Source organism: Rhinopithecus bieti, unplaced genomic scaffold (genome assembly GCF_001698545.2).
Source record: "Rhinopithecus bieti isolate Rb0 unplaced genomic scaffold, ASM169854v2 scaffold_574, whole genome shotgun sequence".
In the NCBI taxonomy this organism is placed as follows: Eukaryota; Metazoa; Chordata; class Mammalia; order Primates; family Cercopithecidae; genus Rhinopithecus; species Rhinopithecus bieti.
The window spans coordinates 197563-222979 of NW_016803605.1; the positions used below are offsets into that span (position 1 = coordinate 197563).

Here is a 25417-nt window from a genome sequence, read left to right on the forward strand (position 1 = left end):
ATAGTTTGCTGAGAATGATGGTTTCCAGCTGCATCCATGTCCCTACAAAGGACACGAACTCATCCTTTTTTATGGCTGCATAGTATTCCATGGTGTATATGTGCCACATTTTCTTAATCCAGTCTGTCACTGATGGACATTTGGGTTGGTTCCAAGTCTTTGCTATTGTGAATAGTGCTGCAGTAAACATATGTGTACATGTGTCTTTATAGCAGCATGATTTATAATCCTTTGGGTATATCCCCAGTAATGGGATGGCTGGGTCAAATGGTATTTCTAGTTCCAGATCCTTGAAGGATTGCCACACTGTCTTCCCCAATGGTTGAACTAGTTTACAGTCCCACCAACAGTGTAAAAGTGTTCCTGTTTCTCCACCTGTTGTTTCCTGACTTTTTAATGATTGCCATTCTAACTGGTGTGAGATGGTATCTCATTGTGGTTTTGATTTGCATTTCTCTGATGGCGAGTGATGATGAGTGATGATAAGACAGAGTCTTGCTCTGTCATCAGGCTGGAGTGCAGTGGCACAATCTCAGCTCACTTCAGCCTCCACCTCCCAGGTTCAAGTGATTTTCCTGCCTCAGCCTCCCAAGTAGCTGGGACTACAGGCGCCCGCCACCACGTCCAGCTCATTTTTGTATTTTTAGTAGAGACGGGGTTTTACCATGTCCAGGATGGTCTTAATCTCTTGACATTGTGATCTGTCCACCTCGGTCTCCCAAAGTGCTGGGATTCCTGGCTTGAGCCACCGCCCCCGGCCAGGAATGACCTCTTTAAAGGCCCTGTCTCCAAATACAACCCCATGGGGGATGAGGGCTTCCACATATGACTTTGGTGGGGGCAGAAACTACTCAGTCTCCTGTACTCACCTTGGCTGTCTCGGCTTCTTTCTCTAGGCTCAGTCAGTGACCTTTGGGATTTTGTGAGAAAAACAGGCATTTGCGCTTCAAAGTGGGAATGGGGAACCACTCACAACTTCCTGTACAAACACGGTGAGAAGACCCTCCTCCCACCGCCCTGGTCTGTCCATGCATGTGAATGGGCTGGAGTAGCGGAAGGGGTGGGGCCTGAAACAATCCCAGGCTGGTTCTTCACCAGAGCTTTGGAGCGGGGCTGGTGTCAAGGTGCCCAGGGGTCTGATTAGGGGAACCTTCGCTCGGTGGTGTGGTCCATACTGAAAAATGTGTGGCCTCGCTGCGAGTCCCAGTCATCGTGAAAAGCCTCACTGATGGTTTTCTCTGGTTTTGCAAAAATGCAAAAAACCCTAATTTCTTGTCAGCTAATCCTAGGACCTGGTCTTAAAAAAAACGCTTGTATGAGCCGGCGCAGTGGCTCATGCCTGTAATCCCAGCAGTTTGGGAGGCCGAGGTGGTCGGATCACTTGAGGTCAGGAGTTCAACACCAGCTTGGCCAACATGGTAAAACCCTGACTCTACTAAAAATACAAAAATTAGCCGGACGTGGTGGCGGGTGCCTGTAGTCCCAGCTACTCGGGAGGCTGAGGCAGGAGAGTCGTTTGAATCCAGGAGGCAGAGGTTGCAGTGAGCCAAGATCATCACACTGCACTCCAGCCTGGTGACAGAGCGAGACAAAACAACAAAACAAAACAAAACAAAAACCACTTGTATGGGTTTTCTCTTCATGGGGCTGACCCTGTCATTCAGGTGGAATTGATGTCAGGCTCCTGGGAACTCACACTAAGGCCATTTAATAGTCTCCATAAGCTCCAATGTTCATGGCTGGTGGAGATCACTCATGTGTGTGTGTCTTGCTCTGTTTCCCAGGCTGGGAATGCAGTGGTGCAATCGTGGCTCACTGCAGCCTCGGCCTCCCCAGCTCAAGCAATCCTCCCATTTCAGCCTCCCGAGTAGCTGGGAACACAGGCACACAGCATCATGCCCGGCTAATTTTTGTTTTTATTTTCCATAGAGATGGGGGTCTCACTACGTTGCCCAGACTGATCTTGAACTCCTGGGCTCAAGCAAGCCTCCAACCTCGGCCTTCCGAAGTGCTGGGATTACAGGTGTGAGCCACCCCACGCCTAGCCTTCCCCACTCTTTTGTTACAAGACTATAGTGAACATCTTTATGTTTGTGGCCCTGTTGCCCTTGTGCAACTCGGGAAAAGGTGCATCTCCCAGGAGGGTGAATTCTAAAATGTGCCCCCTTGGCCAGGGCTGTGTGTGGCCTGGGAAGGGAACCCTGGCTGGATATCAGTCCTGCTCACCTCTCCTGGGCTGCTTCCTGCCAGGGACACAGGACTTGAGCTGTGTCTGAGCACCATGCCCCACAGCTGTCGGGTCTTATGGCCTTGGAATACACTTTCAAGCGTCGAGTCACTGGATCATGGCGATGAGTGTTTTAGCATCAAATTTCTCTCTGAAGGGGGTGGATGAAGTTGCTTTCTCAGTAGCAATATATGAGAGTGTAAACCAAAAAATAAAATTCTAAGCCCCCCACCACCCAACCATCTGAATGGACCTCTCCTCTCAGCCAGGGCACTCCAAAGTTAACCTGAAAAATGGGTCCAGGCCATGATGGGAAATGGGGGTTGGACATGCCTCCTTATAACCCTCCTCCCTTTTGGAATTCAGGAAAAGCTGACTAGTAGTCATGTCAACACAGATTTTTTTTTGTTTTTTTGAGATGGAGTTTTGCATTTTTTGCCCAGGCTGGAGTGCAATGGCATGGTCTTGGCTCACCACAATCTCGGCCTCCCGGGTTCAAGCGATTCTCCTGCTTCCCGAGTAGCTGGGACTACAGGCATGTGCCACCACGCCTGGCTAATTTTGTATTCTTAGTAGAGACAGGGTTTCTCCTTGTTGGTCAGGCTGGTCTCGAACTCCTGACCTCGTGATCTACCCACCTTGGCCTCCCAAAGTGTTGGGATTGCAGGCGTGAGCTGCCTCAACACAGATTTTAAGTCTGATAAGAAACATTTACATTCTGTTCTCTCTGAAGCCTGCTACCTGGAGGCTTCATCTGCATGATAAAACTTTGGTCTCCACAACCCCTTGTCATAACCCAGACATTCCTTTCTATTGCTGATAACTCTTTAAACCAATAGCCAATCATATATTTTTATTTTCCATTTATTTATTTATTTATTTAGTGATGGAGTCTCGCTCTGTCACCCAGGCTGCAGTATAGTGGCATTATCTTGGCTCACTGCAGCCTCCACCTCCTGGGTTCAAGCGATTCTCCTGCCTCAGCCTCCCGAGTAGCTGGGACTACAGGCATCTATCACCATGCTCAGCTAATTTTTGTATTTTTAGTAGAGACGGGGTTTCACCACATTGGCCAGGCTGGTCTCGAACTCCTAACCTCAAATGATCTGCCCAACTTGGCCTCCCAAAGTGCTGGGATTATAGGTGTACAGGTGTTAGCCACTGTGCCCAGCCGTCAATCAGAAAATTTTAAATCTACCTATAACCTGAAAGCACCCCCACCCCTCCTCACCCCTCACCTCCACCCCTCCACCACTTCAAGTTGTCTCACCTTTCTGGACCGAACCAAGGTATATCTTAGATGTATTTGATTGATGTCTCATGTCTCCCTAAAATGTATAAACCTAGGCTGTGCCCCGACCACCTTGGCCACACATTCTCAGGATCTCCTGAGAACTGCATCATGGGCCATTGGTCACTCACATTTGGCTCAGAATAAACCTCTTCAAATATTTCCCAGAGTTTGACTCTTTTCATCAACAAGAGGAACCATTCCCAGCGGTACTGTCCTAGTCTGCTCGGGCTGCTGTGACAAAATCCCACAGACTGGGTGACTTAAACAACAGACATTTATTTTTTCACCATTCTCAAGGCTGGAAGTCCAAAATCAAGGTGTCTGTGGGGTGGGTTCCTTCTGAGGCCTCTCTCTGCAGCTTGCAGGCAGCGCCTTCTCCCTGCATCCTTGCGCGGTCTTTGCTCCATGTGTATCTATGTTCTAATCCCCTCTTCTTAGAAGGGCACTATCATTCTATTGGAATGTTTCAAAGTTTTGTTATGCAGATGTGTGAGAGGCATTTGAACCAGAGTGACTCCATCTTGAATGAGGGCTAGGAAAAATGAGGCTCAGCCTTGCTGGGCTGTATCCCCAGGAAGTTAGGCATTCCTAGCCCCTAGGTGTTTATGCTTAAGGGAACAGATTAATAATGTTTACTAAACAGACTCTGGCCCAGGAATGTCCTGATATCCTGATATCTTGAGAACAGAAGCATTCCTAATTTTGCTTTAAAAATAATAAGTTCTTGCAAAATATAGTAATTATGGTTTTGTTTTGTTTTGTTTTTGAGATGGAGTTTCGCTCTTTGTTGCCCAGGCTAGAATGCAGTGGTGCTATCTCAGCTCACTGCAACCTCTGCCTCCCAGGTTCAAGCAATTCTCCTGCCTCAGCCTCCCGAGTAGCTGGGATTACAGGCGTGTGCCACCACACCCAGCTAAATTTTGTATTTTTAGTACAGACAGGGTTTCGCCATGTTGGCCAGGCTGGTCTCAAACTCCTGACCTCAGGCGATCCACCCGCCTCGGCTTCCCAAAATGCTGAGATTACAGGCATGAGCCACCGTGCCCGGCCAAAATATAGTAATTATGAAAATCAACCCTTTATCACAAACCCTTGTAGCAGAGCACATCTCCCCATGTTTTTTTGTTGTTGTTTTCCTATATATAACAAAAGAAGGAGGTGATGCATTCCTCCTCTGACTTTCAGGAACACCCTACTCTGTCTTTGGAGTCACTGTTCTTTCACCCCTTTGTTTTCTTAACAGACTTGCTTTCGCTTTGCACTGTGGACTCACCCTGAATTTTTTCTTGTGTGAGATCCAAGAACCCTTTCTTGGGGTCTGGATCGGGACCCCTTTCCAGTAACAGATGGAGGCTCCAGGTAGCAAGCTGCAGAGAGAATAGATTGGAAATGGTGCTTGTCAGATTTAAGCTGTGTTGATGTTAAATGCTGGTCAGCTTTCCCTAAATTCCCAAAGGGAGGAGGGCATCGTGAGGCATGTCTGACCCTCCCTTCCTGTCACGGCCAGGGCTAGGTTTTCAGGTTAACTTTGGAGTACCCTGGCCAAGAGGAAGGGTTCATTCAGATGGTTGAGGTGGTGGGGGTGCTCATCATTTTATTTTTGGTTTATGCTGTGAAAGGAAAATAAATCTTGGGACCCCAAAATCACCAAGCTAAAGGGAAAAGTCAAGCTGGGAACGGCTTAGGGCAAACCTACCTCCCATTTTATTCAAAGTCACCCCTCTGCTCACTGAGATAAATGCATATCTGATTGCCTCCAGTTGGAAAGGCTAATCAGAAACTGGAAAGAATGTTGGCTGGGCTAGATGGCTCACGCCTGTAATCCCAGCACTTTGGGAGACTGAGGTGGGCAGATCACGAGGTCAGGAGTTCAAGACCAGCCTGGCCAAGATGAGGTAAACCCTGTCTCTACTAAAAATACAAAAATCAGCCCAGCATGGTGGCGGGCGCCTGTAATCCCAGCTACTCGGGAGGCTGAGGCAGAGAATCGCTTGAAGCCGGGAGGGAGAGGTTGCAGTGAGCTGAGATCGTGCCACTGCACTCCCGCCTGGGCGACAGAACGAGACTCCATCTCAAAAAAAAAAGAATGCAACCATTTACTTCCTATCTACCTGTGACCTGGAAGCCCCCTCCTGCTTTGAGTTGTCCCACCTTTCCAGACCGAACCAGTGTTCATCTTACATATATTGATATCTCAGGTCTCCCTTAAAATGTCTAAACCAAGCTGTGCCCCAACCGCCTTGGGCACATGTCACCATGACCTCCTGAGACCGCATCACGGGCGTGCACCCTTAACCTTGGCAAAATAAACTTTCTACACTGACCGAGACCTGTCTCAGAAATACTGGCTTAACAACATTCTCACGTGTTGCTGCTGAGAAGGCAGCTTTGTTTGGAACTTCACGCCAAAAACCCCATTAATTACTTCTTTAAAGACCCTGTCTCTGGCTGGGCGCGGTGGCTTAAGCCTGTAATCCCAGCACTTTGAGAGGCCGAGACGGGCGGATCACGAGGTCAGGAGATTGAGACCATCCTGGCTAACTCAGTGAAACCCCGTCTCTACTAAAAAATACAAAAAAAAAAAAACCTAGCCGGGCGAGGGGGCGGCGCCTGTAGTCCCAGCTACTTGGGGAGTCTGAGGCAGGAGAATGCGGCTGAACCCGGGGTGGAGGCGCGAGGCTCTGCAGTGATGCTGAGATCCGCCGCCACTGCACTCTCAGCCTGGGGTGACAGAGCGAGACTCCGTCCAAAAAAAAAAAAAAAAAACAAAAAAAGACCCTGTCTCCAAATACAGTCACATTCTAAGGTACTGGGGGTAAGGGCTTTAACATGTGTTTGAATTATTTATTTTGAGATGGAGTCTCACTCTGTCACCCAGGCTGGAGTGCAGTGGCATGATCTCAGCTCCGTGCAACCTCCGCCTCCCGGGTTCACACCATTCTCCTGCCTCAGCCTCCCGAGTAGCTGGGATTATAGGCACACGCCACCACGCCCAGCTAATCTTGGTATTTTTAGTAGAGACAGGGTTTCACCGTGTTGGCCAGGCTGATCTTGAACTCCTGACCTCAAGTGATCCGCCCGCCTCAGCCTCCCAAAGTGCTGGGATTACAGGCATGAGGCACCACGTCCGGCCAGGGCTTCAACATATGAATCTGGGAAGAGACAGAAGTCAGCTCCTAGTGGGCAACCTCGCGACTGCTGTCTACACTGACAACAATCATTTTCCCATCCCCCTCCCTGCCTTCTATTTACAAGTCTTGCTTTCAGTCCCTGGAAGCAGCTGATCCTCTTTCTTCCTGGGCACCGCAGGTGGCATCCGGGACAAGACAATGAGTAGCCGGAAGCACCTCCACCTGGTGGATGCTGGTTTAGCCATCAACACTCCCTTCCCACTCGTGCTGCCCCCGACACGGGAGGTTGACCTCATCCTCTCCTTCGACTTCAGTGCCGGAGATCCTTTCGAGGTAATCGAGAAGGACCTTGGGGCCGGTCCCGGGTGGGAGGTGGGCTGCAGTGAAGCTGACTTTGAGGAGGCCCTGAGGACGTGGGCTGGAAAGTGGGTGGTGGGGAGGTGCTGGCTGGGAAGTCCTGAGAGCCAAATCAATTCACCCATTGCTCCCAAAGCACCCGCAGTCGGCCACGTCCAACGAGCTTCTGATCCAAAGCCATCCCAGACCTTCCCGGGCCCCTCTTCCTGGCAGACGACTCTCCCCACTTCTGCGTCTTGCCTGCCCATTCATAACAGTTTGACCTGCGACAGTCTAGCTCCTCACCTGTGCACCTGCTTCCCCAGGTGTGCATGTCTCCAGCCCCAAGGGCGTGTCTTCCTGCTCATCTGGGCTTCCTGGGCAAATAGTGGCCCTTGATAAATGTTTGCTGAGTGAGAACATATGCAAGTAAATTCGTCCTTAGCATACATTGCACCTTCACCGTGACCACTAGGATCCGTTATCCCTGCCTTCATATCCCGAGTCTGCCACTTACCAGCTGTGTGGCCTGATCCAATGTATGTAACTTCTGTGCGTCTCGGTTTCCTCAGCTGTAAAACTGGGCTAACGATGGCTCCCCCAGGGGTTGTTCTGTGGTTTAAATTAATACTTGTTAATACATGTGAAGTGTTTAGCACAATGCCTGCCATTTACTGTGGGGTTTATAAACATTTTCCTCCGCTTCTCTCCTTTCCTCTCCTCCCCTCCCCTCCCCTTCTCTGCCCTGCCCTGCCCTCTTTTGGAGACTGGGTCTCACCCTATCGCCCAGGCTGGAGGGCAGTGGTGTGATCATAGCTCACTGCAGCCTCAACCTCCTGGGCTCAAGCGATCCTCCCACCTCACCCTCCCAAGTAGCTGGGACCGCAGGCACACACCACCACACCAGGCTAGTTTTCTAAATTGTTTTAGAGACAGGGTCCCGCTATATTGCCCAGGCTGGTCTTGAACTTCTGGCCTCAAGCAATTCTCCTACCACCCAAGGTTAGGATTATAGGCACAAGCCACCCTGCCCAGCTATTTTCTTTAAAAATATATACACTTACAATATACATGTACATAATATGTAACTATTACATGATACCTACCAATACATAGTAGTATATATAAAATAATCGTGGTAAAACATATCATCTATTATATTTATGTGTAATGTAATATATACTTATATTCACACACACATCTATCAGTTTACATTCTATAATATGAATTAGGAACGTCCATCCTCCTCCCCATGCCATGAGCCAAAACCCACTTGTCACCATCTTTCTAGACCCTGGGCCCTGGAATACCCAGGCTTTCTGGTCTTAGGATTTCTGCTGAAATAAAGATCCCAAGACAATATGATAAAGGTGGAGCTATCAAGGTCTTGGGAGTCCTTTTCTGCCAAATCTCTGCTGCATGACCCCGAGCGATAGGCTTAACCTCTGAGCCTCAGTTTTCTCATCCTGAAAATGGGAATCACATCATCTGGCTCCTAGGAGATCTGCAGAGCCTCTGCACCATGCCTGGTCCACAGCTGGTGTTCAGGATGAACAACAATGCGTATCTGGTGATGATGAGAATAGCAAGAGTAATGGTAAGAAAAACAGCAGCGTTTGTTAAACTTCAAGCAAAGATGACTTCGGAGACCTACGCCGTCCAGTACTGTGGTTGCCGGCCACATGTGGCATTTGAGCACTTGAGATGTGGCTGGCCCAAGATGGGGTGTGCTGTGAGGATAAAATACACCTCGGATGGTAAAGGACCGCGTATGGAAAACGCATGTAGAAGACCTTATTCATGATTGGTATATTGACACACTAGGCAGGTTTCTCCAGAGGGACAGAACCAATAGGACCTATGTCTAGATGAAAGGGAGTTTCGTGATCACAAGGTGGAGCCCTACAATAGGCTGTCTGCAAGCTGAGGAAGAAACAAACCAATAGTGCCTCAGTCCGAGTCTGAAAGCCTCGAAAGTAGGGAAGCCCAGCTGGGCGTGGTGGCTCACGCCTGTAACCCAGCACTTTGGGAGGCTGAGGCAGGTGGATCACCTGAGGTCGGGAGTTCGAGACCAGCCTGGCCAACCTGGTGAAACCCTGTCTCTACTAACAATACAAAATTTAGCTGGGCGTGGTGACGGGCGCCTGTAATCCCAGCTACTTGGGAGGCTGAGGCAGGAGAATCACTTGAACCCGGGAGGCGGAGGTTGCAGTGAACCAAGATTGTGCCATTGCACTCCAAGCTGGGCAGCAAGAGCAAAACTCCATCTCAAAAAAAAGAAAAAGAGTAGGGAAGCCCACGGTGCAGCCTTCAGTCTGTAGCCAAAGGCCCTAGCGTCCCTGGCGAGCCTCTGGTGTAACTCTAAGGGTCCAAAGGCCAAAAAACCTGGAGTGTGATGTTCAAGGGCAGGAAACATCCAGCACGGGAGAAAGATGAAAGCCAGACGACCCAGCAAGCCAGCTTCTCCCACCTTCTTCCGCCTGCTTTGTTCTAGTCACACTGGCAGCCAACTGGAGGGTGCCCACCCACACTGAGGGTGGGTCTCCCTCTCCCAGTCCACAGACTGAAATGCTCATCTCCTCTAACAGCACCCTCACAGACACACCCGGAAACAATACCAGCTTTCTAGGCACCCTTCAATCCAATATTGAATATTCACTATCACAATTGATTACATATCGAGGCAATCATACTTTTGACATATTGCATGAGATAAAACTTTTTCCTTCAAATGTGCTTAATGTAATTGGGTGGTTACAAATTAATAAACAAATTTAAGCAAGATATATCTGTAACAGTTTAACAGAACCTGATCATCTAAGTTTTTTTTCATTTTTCTCAAATTCATCTTTAATTATTTCCATGATGGGGCTTGTAAGAAAACTAACCAACATGTAGATGCTATAGTTGAATGTCAAATCTTTTTTTTTTTGGTTTTGAGATGCAATCTTGGCTCACTGCAACCTCCGCCTCCTGGATTCAAGTGATTTCTCTTGCCTCAGCCTCCCGAGTAGCTGGGATTACAGGCGTGCGCCACCATGCATGGCTAATTTTTGTTTTTTTAGTAGAGACAGGGTTTCACCATGTTGGCCAGGATGGTCTCGAACTCCTGACCTCAGGTGATCTGCCCACCTCAGCCTCCCAACGTGCTGGGATTACAGGCGTGAGCCACGATGCCCAGCCAAATGTCAAATCTTTAAAAGGTACTTATGAGAGTAAATTCCTCTGTAATACAATTATGAAGCACCTTCATGATATTTCTGTTTTATGTGTAGAAAAGTGGCTGGGTGTGGTGGCTCACTCCCGTAATCTCAGTGCTTTGGTAGGCTAAGGTGAGAGGATCACTTGGGATCAGCAATTTGAGACCAGCCTGGGCAACACAGCAAGACCCCACCTCTACACAAATTTTTTTTTTTTCTTTTGAGACGGAGTTTTGCTCTTGTTGCCCAGGCTGGAATGCAATGGAGAGATCTGGGCTCACTGCAACCTCCGCCTCCCGGGTTCAAGCGATTCTCCTGCCTCAGCCTCGTGAGTTGCTGGGATTACAGGCATGTGCCACCATGCCTGGCTAATTTTGTATTTTAGTAGAGATGGGGTTTCTCCATGTTGGTCAGGCTGGTCTTGAACTCCTGACCTCAGGTGATCCGCCCGCCTCAGCCTCCCAAAGTGCTGGGATTACAGGCGTGAGCCACCACGTCCAGCCAAAAAAATTTTTTTTAATTAGATGGGCATGGTGGCTCATGCCTGTAGTCCCAGCTACTTAGGAGGTTGAGAAAGGATCCCCTGGGCCTAGGAGTTTGAGACTGCAGTAAGCCATGATTGCACCACTGCACTCCAGCCTGGGCGACACAGCAAGATCCTGTCTCTAAAGATAAGTATATGTAGGAAACTGTTAAGAGTCAAATATTCAACTCAATATAAAATAAGAAGAAGAGGCCGGGTGCAGTGGCTCACACCTGTAATCCCAGCACTTTGGGAGGCAGAAGCGAGTGGATCACCTGAGGTCAGGAGTTCGAGACCAGCCTGGCCAACATGGCGAAACCCTAAATACAACTAAACTAAAAATACAAAAATTAGCCAGTCATGGTGGCACGTGCCTGTAATCCCAGCTACTAGTGGGTCTGAGGCAGGAGGATCACTTGAACCTGGGAGGCAGAGGTTGCAGTGAGCCGAGATTGTGCCACTATACTCTAGCCTGGGCAACAGAGTGAGACTCTGTCAAAAAAAAGAAGAAAGAAGAAGAAGAAGGAGAAGGAGAAGAAGAAGAAAGAGGAAGAAGAAGAAGAAACACTTGTTGAGACTGCATCTCCTTTTGCTAATAAGTGGTTTCTAGTTGTAACACCAGTCCTCTGAACAAAGAAGTCACTTTTGAATACATAAGGAAAAATAACCACATGCTAAAAGGATAAGACATTCCTCTGACATCTTTACTGGGCCATCTCTTCCTCTAACACTTCAGAAGCTTAGAAATTTAAAGTATTCTTTTGTTAGCTGCAAGAACAAGATAAAGGAGAAATGCCCTTTTTCTTGAGATCGCAACTATGAAGTCATGTGGTTATGCAAAGTCTGCATTTGTGTGCAAAACACACACTGATCTTTTTTTAACTTTTAAGTTCAGGGGTTCAAGTACAGGTTTGTTCCAAAGGTAAACTTGTGTCCTGGGGATTTGTTGTACCGATTATTTCGTCATCCAGGTATTAAGCCTAGTACCCATTAGTTATATCTCCTGATCCTCTCCCTCCTCCCACCCTCCAGCCAGCGCTGGGCCCCAATGTGTGTTGTTCCCCTCTGTGTGTCCATGCGTTCTCATCATTCAGCTCCCACTTAGAAGTGAGAACATGCAGTATTTGGTTTTCTGTTCCTGGAAAAACACTTATACATTTATCTTTTTTTTTGAGACAGAGGCTCGTTCTTATCACCCAGGCTGGAGTGCAACGGCGCCATCTGGGCTCACTGCAATCTCTGCCTCCCATGTTCAAGTGATTCTCCTGTCTCAGCCTCCTGAGTAGCTGGGACTACAGGTGCCTGCCACCATGCTTGGCTAATTTTTTGCAATTTTAGCAGGGATGGGGTTTCACTGTGTTAGCCAGGATGGTCTCGATCTCTTGACCTCGTGATCTGCCCACCTCAGCCTCCCAAAGTGCTGGGATTACAGGCATGAGCCATGAGCCACCATGCCCGGCCTATCTTTTTGTTTTTTTTTTGTTTTGTTTTTGAGACAGAGTCTCACTCTTGTCGCCCAGGCTGGAGTGCAATAGCGCTATCTGGGCTCACTGCAACCTCTGCCTCCCGGGTTCAAGCGATTGTCCTGTCTCAGCCTCCCCAGTAGCTGGGATTACAGGAGCCCGCTACCATGCCTGGCTAATTTTTGTATTTTTAATAGAGACTGAGTTTCACTGTGTTGGCCAGGTTGGTCTCAAACTCCTGACCTCAGGTGATCTGCCCGCCTCGGCCTCCCAAAGTGCTGGGATTGCAGATGTGAGCCATCACGCCTGGCCCACATTTATCTTTATTCTCCTTGCTTAGTTTTGTCAGTTAGCTTGCAGAACTTAACGGATGCCTTTCTAAGACACAGAGACTGAGATGTGTTTTATGTAACATCAGTAACCTCAGTGCTACAGTAATGAGACATGCAGTGTCCTTTTGCTCTGCTTCAAGACAGCAGGGAAGGAGGTCATAGGAAAAAGAATAAATGAAATTTGTTACAACTGAGAAACTACTTCTCATTAAGTTTCCCCATGCTGTCACCGTTATTTAAAATTTATTTTTAAAATTAATTTATCCTACTTCTTTTTGCTTTCTTCAAGTGCAGCAAGTAGACGACAGAAAAGTACTTTATGGCCAGGCGTGGTGGCTCACTCCTGTAATCCCAGCACTTTGGGAAGCCAAGGCGGGTGGATCACCTGAGGATCACCAGCCTGACCAACATGGAGAAACCCTGTCTTTACCAAAGATACAAAATTAACCGGGCATGGTGGCACATGTCTGTAAACCCAGCTACTTGGGAGGCTGAGGCAGGAGAATCGCTCGAACCCGGGAAGCAGAGGTTGCGGTGAGCTGAGATCGTGCCATTGCACTCCAGCCTGGGCAACAAGAGTGAAACTCCATCTCAAAAATAAGAAAACAAAAGAAAAGTACCTTCACGGTGACGTTATATTTCTGTTACACAGTGATGATGGAGGATATCTCATTTATCTTCCAAATACCCCTGTGAGGTGGATATTACAGAGCTCCTTTGCAGAGGTGGTGAGATATACCCATACCACACATCTCTTTGGGCCCCTGGGCTCAAATGGTCTTCCCATCTCAGCTTCCTGAGTAGCTAGGGCTACACGTGCATGCCCCTATGCCTGGCTAATTGAAAAAAAAAAAAATTATTGTAGAGATGAAGTCTCCAACATCTTTCTGTGGCAGAGCTGGGATTCAAAGCCTCATCTAGGCACCATTTTCCTTGTCCTCTGAGTCCCACAGCCCCCAGCCCGAAAGGTTACTCTCTAACCTCACAAATATTGTCTCCAGGTGGGCTCGGCGTGCGGGTGATGGCAGAAGCTCACTCTTTCCCTTACAGAAGATGTTGTCCCTGTCCAAGTTGACCCCTGCTCTGTTGTGTGTCTGGACTGTTAGCTGAGGTCCCGTCAGGTCTCTAGGCCCCAAGGGTCTTCTGGAGAGGTCTTGCAACAGTTTCTTATTGCCTCCTTCTCAGACCATCCGGGCTACCACTGACTATTGCCGCCGCCACAAGATCCCCTTTCCCCACGTAGAAGAGGCTAAGTTGGATTTGTGGTCCAAGGCCCCCGCCAGCTGCTACATCCTGAAAGAAGAAACTGGACCAGTGGTGATGCATTTTCCCCTGTTCAACACAGATGCCTGTGGAGGTAGGTGCAGGGGAGAAGCAGGTTGAGAAGCCACCTATGTTAGTCTATTCTCACACTGCTAATAAAGATATACCTGAGACTGGGTAATTTACAAAGGAAGGTTTAATTGACTCACAGTTCAGCATGGCTGGAGAGGCCTCAGGAAACTTACAATCATGGTGGAAAGCGAAGGGGAAGCAAGGCACCTTCTTCACAAGGCGGCAGGAAGGAGAAGTGAGTGTCAGCAGGGGAATTGCCAGATGCTTATAAAACCATCAGATCCGTCAGGCGCGGTAGCTCATGCCTGTAATCCCAGCACTTTGAGAGGCCGAGGCAGGTGGATCACAAGGTCAGGAGATCGAGACCGTCCTGGCTAACACAGTGAAACCCCGTCTCTACTAAAAATACAAAAAAAAAAAAAAAAAAATTGCTGGGCATGGTGGCGTGTGCCTGTAATCCCAGCTACTCAGAAGACTGAGGCAGGAGAATCGCTTGAACCTGGGAGGCAGAGGTTGCAGTGAGCCGGGATCGCGCTACTGCACTCCAGCCTGGCAACAGACCGAGACTCCTTCTCAAACAAATAAATAAATACATACCATCAAGTCTCGTGAGAACTCGCTCACTGTCACGAGAACAGCATGAAGGTAACCACTTCCATGCTTCAATTACCTCCCACGACACTTGGGGATTATGGGAACTACAATTCAAGATGAGATTTGGGTGGGGACACAGCCAAACCATATCAACACCAGACCAGGCTGAATGGAGCTGCGCTGTGCCCTGGGGGACATCTCGTTATGCTCCAACATCTGATGGTCCAGTGAGTCATCCTGTCCACCCTCGGGCCTGGAGGATGCCAGGCTGCCTCTCTCAGTCTTGCATGCCTCTGCATGTTGCTGCCTCTCTGCAGCATTCTTGTCCTACCTGAATATCCAACACCTTCCACCTGGACATCCCACATTCCTCATCCAGTCTCAGGTGAGCAGCTGCCTGGAAGGCCTAGAATCCAGGATAGGTGGTACTCCAGGGCCTGATTGTACCACTTCCCACAGTGGACTCCTTTTAGCTTGTCAATCGTGTCTCCTGCGATGAGACTCCCATTAGGGATAAATTGTGTCTGTTTTCTTCCTTCATTTAACAAACACTTGTTGGTTACCTATGCTGCATCAACCGTAGTTCCAGGAGAGGCAGGCTGGAGTAGTAAAGAAGACAGGAAGCGGGGGTGCCGGGCGTGGTGGCTCACACCTGTAATCCCAGCACTTTGGGAGGCCAAGCAGGGGCAGATCACCTGAGGTCAAGAGTGCAAGGCCAGCTTGGCCAACACGGTGAAACCCCATCTCTACTAAAAAATACAAAAAATTCGCCAGGCATGGTGATGCATGCCTGTAATCCTAGCTACTTGGGAGGCTGAGGCAAGAGAATTACTTGAACCTAGGAGATGGAGGTTACAGTGACCCAAGATAGTGCCATTGCATTCCAGCCTGGGAGACAAAAGTGAGACTCTGTCTCAAAAGACTGGAAGAGGCATAGATCATAAAAATATAGATAAATCCATAACCTCATGTGTCAGTAAAACTTTATTTATAAAGCCAAAGTGGTGGGCCAACTGGATTTGGTCTACAACTGTAGTTTGACAAGCCCTGATGTAAACAGACAAAATCTGCAGAATTAATTGTCCAAACTCACGATGCATTTTCTTTATTGGTTTGGTTATGCTTCAGATAATATTGAGGCGTGGAGTGACACATACGACACATTCAAGCTCGCTGACACCTACACTCTAGATGTGGTGATGCCACTCTTGGCATTAGCCAAGATGAACGTCAGGGAAAACAAGAAGAATATCCTTAGAGAGATGAGGCATGCGGCCATGTAGGTGGGAGACCATAATCACTCTGATGCCTATACTCATTCTGTAAGTATCTGTTGGAGAACTTTCTCTGCAACAGGCAGGAGGGCTGAAGGGGTGAAAAAAGATAGGTAGTTTCTCCCCCACTTGAGTTTGTGTCTCAGTAGCGGACTGACCACGAACAGGGTCAGGAGTGAATGGTTTTCTGAAGAGTGAAGCAGGCTGTGTTTGTTTGCCAGGGTTGCTGTAACAAAATACCATTGGCTGGGTGGCTTCACAGAAATTGATGGTCTCATGGTGCTGGAGGCTGGAAGTGTGAATTCACAGTATCAGCAGCGCTGGTTCCTTCTGAGATCTGTGAGGGAGAATTTGTTCCATGCTTGTCTCTGTGTATATTAGTCCATTTTCACACTGCTATAAAGAACTACCTGAGACTGGGTAATTGATGAAGAAAAGAGGTTTAATTGGCTCACAGTTCCAAAGGCTTAACAGGAAGCATGACTGGGAGGCCTCAGGAAACTTACAATCGTGGTGGAAGGTGAAGAGGAAGCAAGCACATCTTTACGGTGGCAGAGCAGGAGAGAGACAGAGCAAAGCAGGACATGCTACACCCTTTTAAACAACTAGATCTCATGAGAACTCCCTCACTATCACCAGAATAGCAAGGGGGAAGTACACTCCCATCAATCACCTCTCACCAGGCCCCTCCCGCAACAAGAGGGGATTACAATTTGAGATGAGATTTGGTTGAGGACACAGAGCCAAACCATATCTCTGTGAAAGGAAAATGAAATCACATGACCCCAATTCACTGTGCCAGAAGGAAAAACTTAAGCTGTGGCTGGGCACTGTGGCTCATGTCTATAATCCCAGCACTTTGGGGAGCCAAGGCAGGAGGATCGCTTGAGCCCAGGAGTTCAAGATCAGCCTGGGGCAACATAGTGAGACCACATCTCTACAAATAATTTTAAAAATGAGCTGGGTGTGGTAGCACAGGCCTATAGTCTCAGCTACTCAGGAGGCTGAGGTGGGAGGATTGCCAGAGCCCAGGAGTTTGAGGCTGCAGTGAACGATGATCGTACCACCCCACTCCAGGCTGAGCAACAGAGCAAGACCTTGCCTGCAAAATAAAAAATAAAAAAATTAAAAATTAAAAATGAAGCTGAAAGCTTCATTAAGCTGAGTCATGCAAGAAACTGTCTTTCCTTTTGTTCCTAGGCCACAGATGAAAGGCCACAGATATCTCCACAGATAGCTTACTCTATCGATATGGTTTGGCTCTGTGTCCCCACTCAAATCTCATCTTGAATTGTAATCCCCACGTGTCAAGAGAGGGACCTGGTGGGAGGTAATTGGATCTTGGGGGTGGCTTCCCTTGTGCCGTTCTCACGAGAGTGAGGGGGTTCTCATGGAGATCTGATGTTTTTTTTTTTTTTCTTTTTGAGAAGGGAGTCTAGCTCTTTCGCCAGCTGGTGCAGTGGCCGGATCTCGGGCTCATGCAAGCCTCCGCCTCCCGGGTTTACCCATTTCTCCTGCCCTCAGCCTCCGGAGGTAGCTGGGACTACAGGCGCCCGCCCACCTCGCCGGGCTAGTTTTTGCTATTTTTTTAGTAGAGATGGGGTTTCACCGTGTTAGGGCCAGGGATGCTCGATCTCTTGACCTGTGATCGCCCGGGTCTCGGGCCTCCCAAAGTGCTGGGATTACGGCTTGAGGGCCACCCGCGCTCCGGCGAGCATCTGATGGTTTCCCCTGCTGTCTCTCTCTGTCTCTCTCATTCTCTCTCGTCTCTCCTGCCACCCTGTGAAGAAGATGCTCTGCTTCCACCATGATTGTATTAGGTTGGTGCAAAAGTAATTGCAGTTTTGCAACTAAAAGTAATGGTAAAAACCGCAATTACTTTTACACTGACCTAATAAGTTTCCTGAGGCCTCCCCAGCCATGTGGAACTGTGAGTCAGTTAAACTTCTTTTGTTTATACATTACCCAGTCTCAGGTAGTGTCTTTATCGCAGTGTGAGAATGGACTCATACAGTTCTAGAAGTCAGAAATCTGAAACGAGTGTTATGGAGCAAAACCCGAAGTGTTAGCAGGGCCGACTTCTGTGGAGGCTCCAGGGGGGAAGCTGTTCCTTGCCTTTTTCAGCTTCTAGAGGCCACCCACATTCCTTGGCTCATGGCCCCTCCTTCAGCCTCTTGCTTCTGTCATCTCATCTCCTCCTTGCTCTGACCTTCTGCCTTGCTCTTATAAGGAAAGACCCATGTGATTCCATTGGATCCACCCAGATACCCAGGATCCTCTCCTCATCTCAGGATCCTTAGCTTAACCTCATCGGCAGAGTCCCTTTTGCCATGGAAACTCACATACTGGCCAGGAGCAGTGGTTCACACCTGTAATCCCAGCACTTTGGGAGGCCAAGGCAGGCAGATCACTTGAGCTCAGGAGTTCAGACCAGCCTGGGCAACATGGCAAGACACCATCTCTACTAAAAGTACAAAAAAATAGCAAGGCATGGTGGTGTATGCCTATGGTCCCGGCTCCTTAGGAGGCTGAGGTGGGAGGATTGCTTAACCTTCAGTAGTGGAGGTTGCAGTGAGCCCAGATCACACCACTGCACTCCAGCCTAGGTGACAAAGTGAGACCTTGTCGCAAAAAAAAGTCACATATTCATGGGCTCCAGGGATTAGGATAGGGACATCACTGGGAGCCATTATTCAGCCTGCCACAAAGACGCAGGCAGGACCCAGATGACAGAAACCAGGGGAAGAGTTAGAATTTTATTTTGCATGTAGTGGGAAGCTGTTGTTAAGTTTTGAGCAGGGGAGTAGCTTTATCTGAGTCACCTTTTCAAAGGCCCACCTGGCTCCAGTGTAATTGGTCCCTAGACAAGATAATTAGCACCCTGAGGACCAGGTTGAGTCAGTGACCCCAGGGTTGCAAGGTAGAGGGAAGAGAAAGCCATTCTGGGCCTCTGGACCAGTTTGTGTTCCCCAGAGAGTTTCCCCAAAAGCCCTGCCTGGCATGGGGCAGGATGATTATTTGCTGCTCATCTGTCTTCTAATGAGGGGTTGTATATTAGTTTGCTGGGGCTGCCATTAAAAAGTAACACAGAGGCTGGGTGTGGTGGCTCATGCCTGTAATCCTAGCACTTTGGGAGGCAGAGGTGGGCGGATCACGAGGTCAGGAGTTCGAGACCAACCTGGCCACCATGGTGAAGAAGCCCTGCTCTACTAAAAATATAAAACTTAGCCGGGCGTGGTGGCGGGCACCTGTAGTCCCAGTTACTTGGGAGGCTGAGGCAGGAGAATCGCTTGAACCCAGAAGGTGGAGGTTGCAGTGAGCCCAGATCGTGCCACTGCACACCAGCCTGCTGACAGAGGGAGACTCCGTCTCAAAAAAGCACCACAGATCAGGTGACTTAAATAACAGACACTGTTTCGCAGTTCTGGAGGCTGGAAGTCCAAGATCAAGGTGTGAGCAGGGGTGGTTTCTCCTGAGGCCTCTCTCGGCTTGCAGATGGTGCCTCCCTGTGTCTACACATGATCTTCCTCTGTGCCTGTCCATTCCCCACCTTCTCACCTGTAGAACTCAGGGGTTATTTATGATTATTTGTTGACTCTCTCTCCTCATAATAAGGTGTGCAGCAGTGTGGGGTCAGGAACCACATCACTTTGCCCACCACAGTGTCCATTCTTTCATTCGTTGATTCCACAAACATTTCCTGGATGCCTACTAGATCCAGTCTGCCCAGGTCCTGCAGCCATGGCTGCATACAGGTCAGGTGAGGTTCTTGCTGTTGTAGAATGGTACCTCCTCCCGGGGGGGCAACATGACATAAACAGGTAAACAAAGGAGTCAACAGGATGGCCATGGAGAGTAAGTGCCGTGGAGACGACCGAACGTGCGGTGTGCTGAGGAGTGAAGTGAAGGCTTTTAGGAAAGGGGCTGGGGGTCTGGGAAGGCATCCCGAGGGAGAGACCTTTCACCTGGGACTGAATACTGAGAGGGGGTGGCCATGAGGAAGTCTTGGGGAACAGAATTCTGTGCAAAGGAAAAATAAATACAAAGTATCTGGAGTGGGAAAGACCTTGATCTATGTCTTACCTATGTCTATAACATTTTGTACTGATAGAAAGGCATATCTGAGGCTGGGTAATTTATAAAGGAAAGAGGTTTATTTGGCTCATGGTTCTGCAGGCTGTGCAACAAGCATGGCGCCTGTATCTGCTTCTGGTGAAGGCTTCAGGGAGCATCTAATCCTGGTGGAAGGGGAAGGGGAGCTGGCATGTTACATGGTGAGAGAGAGAAGGGAGGAAAGTACCAGTTTCCTTTTAACAACCAGATCTCAAGTGAACTAATAGAGCAAGAACTCACTCATTACCGCAGGGAAGGCACCAGCCCATTCATGAAGGATCCACTCCCATGATCCAAACATCTCCCTCTGGGCCCCACCTCCAACACTGGGGATCAATTTCAACGTGAGATTTGGAGGGGATGAATTTCCAAACTATATTAGTCTATTCAAGGAACAGGAGGAAAACTGCTATTGCTGGATCAGGGTAGGGGAAGCACGGAATGAAATGTGATTGGAGAGATGGACAGAGCTCAGATCTTGTGAATTCTGGCAGGTATCATGACATTCGATGTAGGCCAAGGAGTTAGCTCCTAGCCCAGCATCTGATACATGCTTAATAAGCATAGTGTTGGATAAATAAACATTTACACGGTAAACATAGATCACAAGAGCTCCACAGGAGGAGGTGGTGGAGCTCCAGGTCTTCTCAATTCATGAAAGAATGGATGAATGTCTTTTTCCTAAGTCATGTCTGACCTGTAGAGGCTTCCAGATCTTCTAATCTTATCCAATGTGCAACACTTCCTACAAAGCACAGTGGTAACTTCTAACTTTCCTTTCTCCCCAGGCTCTATTACCCGAAGCGTTATACCCAAAGTTGCTCCTTGGTGTAGATGAGCCTCAGCTTCCAGGGCAGTGTGGGCCTGTTGGTCTACCAGGACCCTGATGTCCACCTGGCCTTCCTGTTCTTCACTCCCTTCAGCCACATGCTTCGTGGCCTTGAGTTCACCTTGGCTATCCTAACAGGGCCAATCACCAGTGACCAGCTGGACTGTGATTTTGATAGCATCATTCAGAAGAAGGGGTCCAAGGAGCTGCAGGTGGTGAAATTTGTCCTGCAGGTCCCTTGGGAGATCCTGGAGCTGGAGCATGAGTCTCTGACAATCAGAAAGAAGTATCATGTCCAATGTCCAGATAGCCAAAATGAATGTGGTAGATCAGACCAATGCCTTTAACTGCTCCTTTATTACTGCACTTCCAGCCAGTAGCTCTGTAGAAGTTAGCTCTGTAGAAGTAAGAGCTGGGGATTAAATCATGGGCTGTCTCTCCAGAGCCAAGGGGAGCTCTGAGAATACAACAGGTGCTCAATAAATGCTTGCTGATTAACTGATGGATTAGCTGTGCGTGTGTGTCTTGGTCTGCCACCACCCCTGCTGCGGCCCTTTTCACCCTCTGTGTACCCTTTACTTCTTCCTTTCTTCCCTTCCCCCTTTCCTTTCCATCTTCTTCCATCTATATCTTAGCAATTCAGCATGGTGGCTCCACAGCTGGGCTTGAATCTTACTTCTGTTATCTACTCACCATGAGAACATGGACAAGATCCTTCGCCTCCGTGCCCCAGTTTCATCATCTGTAGAATAGACCATCATGGAGCCTGTATCCTTGAAAGGCTTAACGGAGTTAATGAGTCTCAAGACCTTAGAATAATGTCTGGCACTGATGGAGTTCCAGAGCAATTATTATTCATACAGTCTTTCCAGAATTAAAGCAGGACTGTTAAGGGATGAACTGTGTGTCCCACCCCCACCAAAAGATGTGGCCATTGTTACCCCCAGTGCCTGTGAATGTGGCCTGCATGGAAATAAGGTCTTTTACCAATGTGATCAAGTGAAGATGAGGTCATCTGTGTGGACGCTAATCCACAATGACTAGTGTCCTTATGAAAAGGGAGGATTTCACCCGGCATGGTGGCTCACGCCTATAATCCCAGCACTTTGGGAGGCCGAGGCAGGTGAATCACGAAGCAAAGAGATCGAGAGCATCCTGGCCAACATGGTGAAACCACATCTCTACTAAAAATATAAAAATTAGCTGGGCTTGGTGGCACACACCTATAGTCCCAGCTACTCGGGAGGCTGAGGCAGGAGAATGGCTTGAACCCAGGAGGCGGAGGTTGCAGTGAGCCGAGATCACACCACTGCACAGGTTCTCATAACTCTTTGAGCCTGGTGACAGGGTGAGACTCTGTCTCAAAGAAAAAAAAAGAAAAAAAAAAAAAGAAAGAAAAGGGGGGATTTAGGAGAAGGGGAACATTATGACAAATACCTAATGCATGCAGGACTTAAAACCTAGATCTAGATGACAGGCCCGGGCCAGGTGGGCTCAAGCCTGTAATCCCAGCACTTTGGAGGCGAGACGGGCGGATCACGAGGTCTAGGGAGATCGAGACCATGCCTGCTTAACACGTGAAACCCAGGGGGGGGGGGGGGGGGGGGGGGGGGGGGGGGGGGGCGGGAGGGGGGGGGGGGGGGGGGGGCTGTCTCTACTAAAAAATACAAAAACTAGCCGGGCCCGAGGTGGCGGGCGCACTGAGTCCCAGCTACTCTTGAAGGCTGAGGCGGAGAATGGCGTAAACCCGGGAAGGCGGAGCTTGCATGTGAGCTGAGATCCGGCCACTGCACTCCAGCCTGGGCCCGACAAGAGGCAAGACTCCGTCCCTCAAAAAAAAAAAAAAAAACCTAGATGAACGGTTGATGGGTGCAGCAAACCAGCATGGCACATGTATACTTACATAACAAACCTGCACGTTCAGCACATGTATCCCAGACTTAAAAATTTTTTTTAAGGTAAGGATATTTAAAACAGAGACAGGCATGTATACAGAGGGGAGGCCATGTGAACATGGAGGCAGGGATTGGGGTGAGGCATCTACAGGCCAAGAGGCTGTCAAACTATTGCCAGCAAACCACCAGTCATCCCAAAGAAGACCTTGATAGCAGAAGGATCCAGTTCAGAAATCTGTGTTGCATTCAGTCGTGGCTTTTTTTTTTTTTTTTTTTTGAGACAGAGTTTCACTCTAGTTGCCCAGGCTGGAATGCAACGGCACAATCTTGGGCTTACTGCAACCTCTGCCTCCTGGGTTCAAGCGATTTTCCTGCCTTAGCCTCCCAAGTAGCAGGGATTACAGGCATGTGCCACCACGCCCAGCTAAGTTTTTTGTATTTTTAGTAGAGATGGGGTTTCTCCATGTTGGTTAGGCTGGCCTCGAACTCCTGACCTCAAGTGATCCGCCCACCTCGGCCTCCAAAATTGCTGGGATTACAGGTGTGAGCCACCGCGCCCGGCCTCGGCCATGTCTTCTTAGTCTCCTCCAATCTCGAATGGTTCCTCAATCTTTCCTTGATTTTCATGACCTTGACATTTTTGAAGCTTACAGGCTAGTTATTTTGCAAACCATCCCTCCATTTGGGTTCGTCTGACGTCTGATTACGATGAGATTCAGGAATCTTGCAGAAGCGATGCTTTGTTCTCGTGACATCCTGTCAGGTGGTGCGAAATTCTAACTTACCACATTACTGATGCTGTCCGCTTTGACTAAGATGGTGTTTGCCATGTTTGTCCACTATAAAGTAACTCCTTTTAAACTGGTATTTTGTAGGGAGGTATTTTGAGCTCTGTAAATATCAAACTTCCCATTTACCTTTTTATTTATCTGAGTGTGGACTCCTGGTTTCCTCTGGTCCTGTATAATTTGTTACTATCATTATTTATTTTGACTCTCGAACTGCCCAGTATGGCCAATGGAGCTTCTTCAAGCAGACTCCTGTGTTGTTTCTACATGTTCTCATAACTCTTTGAGCAATTTCTTGCTTTAAGCATAGGATGTTTGTAGGCTCATCTTGTTCTTTTTTTGCCCTAGACATGGAATCAGCCAAATTTCCTAAGCACTCTGGTTTCATTTGGTGGAGAATAGTAAATAGAAGTCAAGATTTGGATGCTAGCGGTGCTCGTTTGTGTGGGCCATCGCTGTTTCTATGTTCTCTTAGTGGAGAGAGCTAGAGAATATGTGTACAAATGTTCCTATACACACTGAAACTATGTGTTTATTTTTATCTCTATATACAATTGGGATCCATGAGGACATACCAGCACCTCCAGTTACAGTCCAACACCACAGGGCTCATTCGACTTTCCTCCTTTCTGTCTTAGTAATTCCCTTTTCCACCAGTGGGAGACCTGGCACCCATTCCCCTTACTCACCGTGTGTAGCCAATTTCCCTTCTCCTTTGCCATTTCACCCCTGTGGGGATGTCTTTCCCAGCCTAGTGTGGCTTCAACACCGTACACCATGCTATTCCCATGAATGGACATCCTTCTGTCTCTGCTTGGGTTATGACAGCCCATGCCAGATGCCCCCTGTGTGGCCTCCTCCCTAATCGCCTTACAGTGCAAACCCCTGCCCCAGACAATGCCTGCATATAAACGCCCCCCCCCCCACTCAGTTCATGTTCCAACGTTGCACACCAAGCTGCCCATCTGTGGATTTATCCCCACCTTCTCAAGCCCCAACACCCTGGGTCATACTGCCGCTCTATGTGGACTCCTCCTCACCCCACTACCCCATTGGAATGCTGGCTTCCCGTACCAGATGGCCCCCAGCCCCCTCCTCCCCTAACCCTACCTAGTGTGGAGCCTCAAAACCCCTTTGGGCTTTGACACCACCGTAACTTCTCACCCTCCCTGACACCCCCACCTTGCTTTTCCCCTCTAAATCATTCAGGAAAGACAGAAGGAAAGAGATGAACAGAGAAAGAGAAAATGTCATGCTCTTAGTCACTGTGCATGCCCACTTCCTGAAGTCCACGCTTGCATCCTGCTCACTCGCACACATTCCCAACTCACCCAGGACAGCTCCCTGAGGCCAGGCGCCCTGTGCTCTCCATCTCACTGCCTAGAAGCCAGTCTTGGATTGACCCTTCACATGCTTGTTGGAACATTGAATAAATGATGCCCTCTGCTCTAATCCCCTCCCCCATTTTCTTTTATTTCCTTCCTTCCTTCCTTCCTTCCTTCCTTCCTTCCTTCCTTCCTTCCTCCCTCCCTCCCTCCCTCCCTCCCTCCCTCTCTCTCTCTCTCTTTCTTTCTTTCCTTCCTTCCTTCTCTCCTTCTCTCTTTCTCTCTTTCTTTTTTTTTATTTTGAGACAGGGTCTCACCATGTCAACCAGGCTGGAGTGCAATGGTGCAATCATAGTTCACTGCAGCCTCAAACTCCTGGGATCAAGCGATCCTCCCATCTCTGCCTTTGGAGCAGCTGGGATTACAGGTGTGAACCACCATGCACGGCTATTTTTTTATTTTTTGAAAGACAGTGTCTCTGTGTGTTGCTCAGGTTGGTCTCAAACTCCCGGGCTCAAGTAATCCTCCCACCTCAGCCTCCCAAAGCACTGGGACTACAGACATGAGCACCACATCCAGCCTCTAAGTCCCGTTTTTAAAATGCACCTTCCAATTCCACTCTGGGGATAAAGGAGTCACAGAGCCTGACTCTGGCTCTCCCCACCCATATCATTCAAGCCAGATGGGGAGGCAGGGACAGCTCTGATCCCTCCCCAACTGGGTAGAGATTTCCAGCCCAGCTGTCACAGCTCTAAGAC

The 25417-nt window shown here is 48.7% G+C and overlaps 1 protein-coding gene and 1 long non-coding RNA gene across 3 annotated transcripts in view; one reads left to right on the top strand and one right to left on the bottom strand.

The window, feature by feature from the left end:
- Positions 1 to 21160, top strand: part of PLA2G4C (phospholipase A2 group IVC) — a 62304-nt gene extending 41144 nt beyond the window's left edge. Inside the window, exons 13-17 of the mRNA XM_017889168.1 lie at positions 897 to 992; positions 6831 to 6985; positions 13692 to 13863; positions 15564 to 15757; positions 20611 to 21160. Of these exons, the coding sequence (XP_017744657.1) occupies positions 897 to 992; positions 6831 to 6985; positions 13692 to 13863; positions 15564 to 15718 (578 nt within the window). The 3' untranslated portion in view covers positions 15719 to 15757; positions 20611 to 21160. The remainder of the gene's footprint in view (positions 1 to 896; positions 993 to 6830; positions 6986 to 13691; positions 13864 to 15563; positions 15758 to 20610) is intronic.
- On the bottom strand, positions 6728 to 7613 carry LOC108540187 (uncharacterized). Of its 2 annotated transcripts, none has more exons than XR_001888611.1 (3): positions 7506 to 7613; positions 7295 to 7365; positions 6728 to 7070 (listed from the first exon to the last, which is right to left on the bottom strand). It is a non-coding gene; the product is annotated as an uncharacterized LOC108540187 (long non-coding RNA). The 2 variants fall into 2 exon arrangements; XR_001888610.1 differs by having other exon boundaries at positions 6761 to 7070; positions 7295 to 7397.
- Positions 21161 to 25417: the final 4257 nt, after the last annotated feature.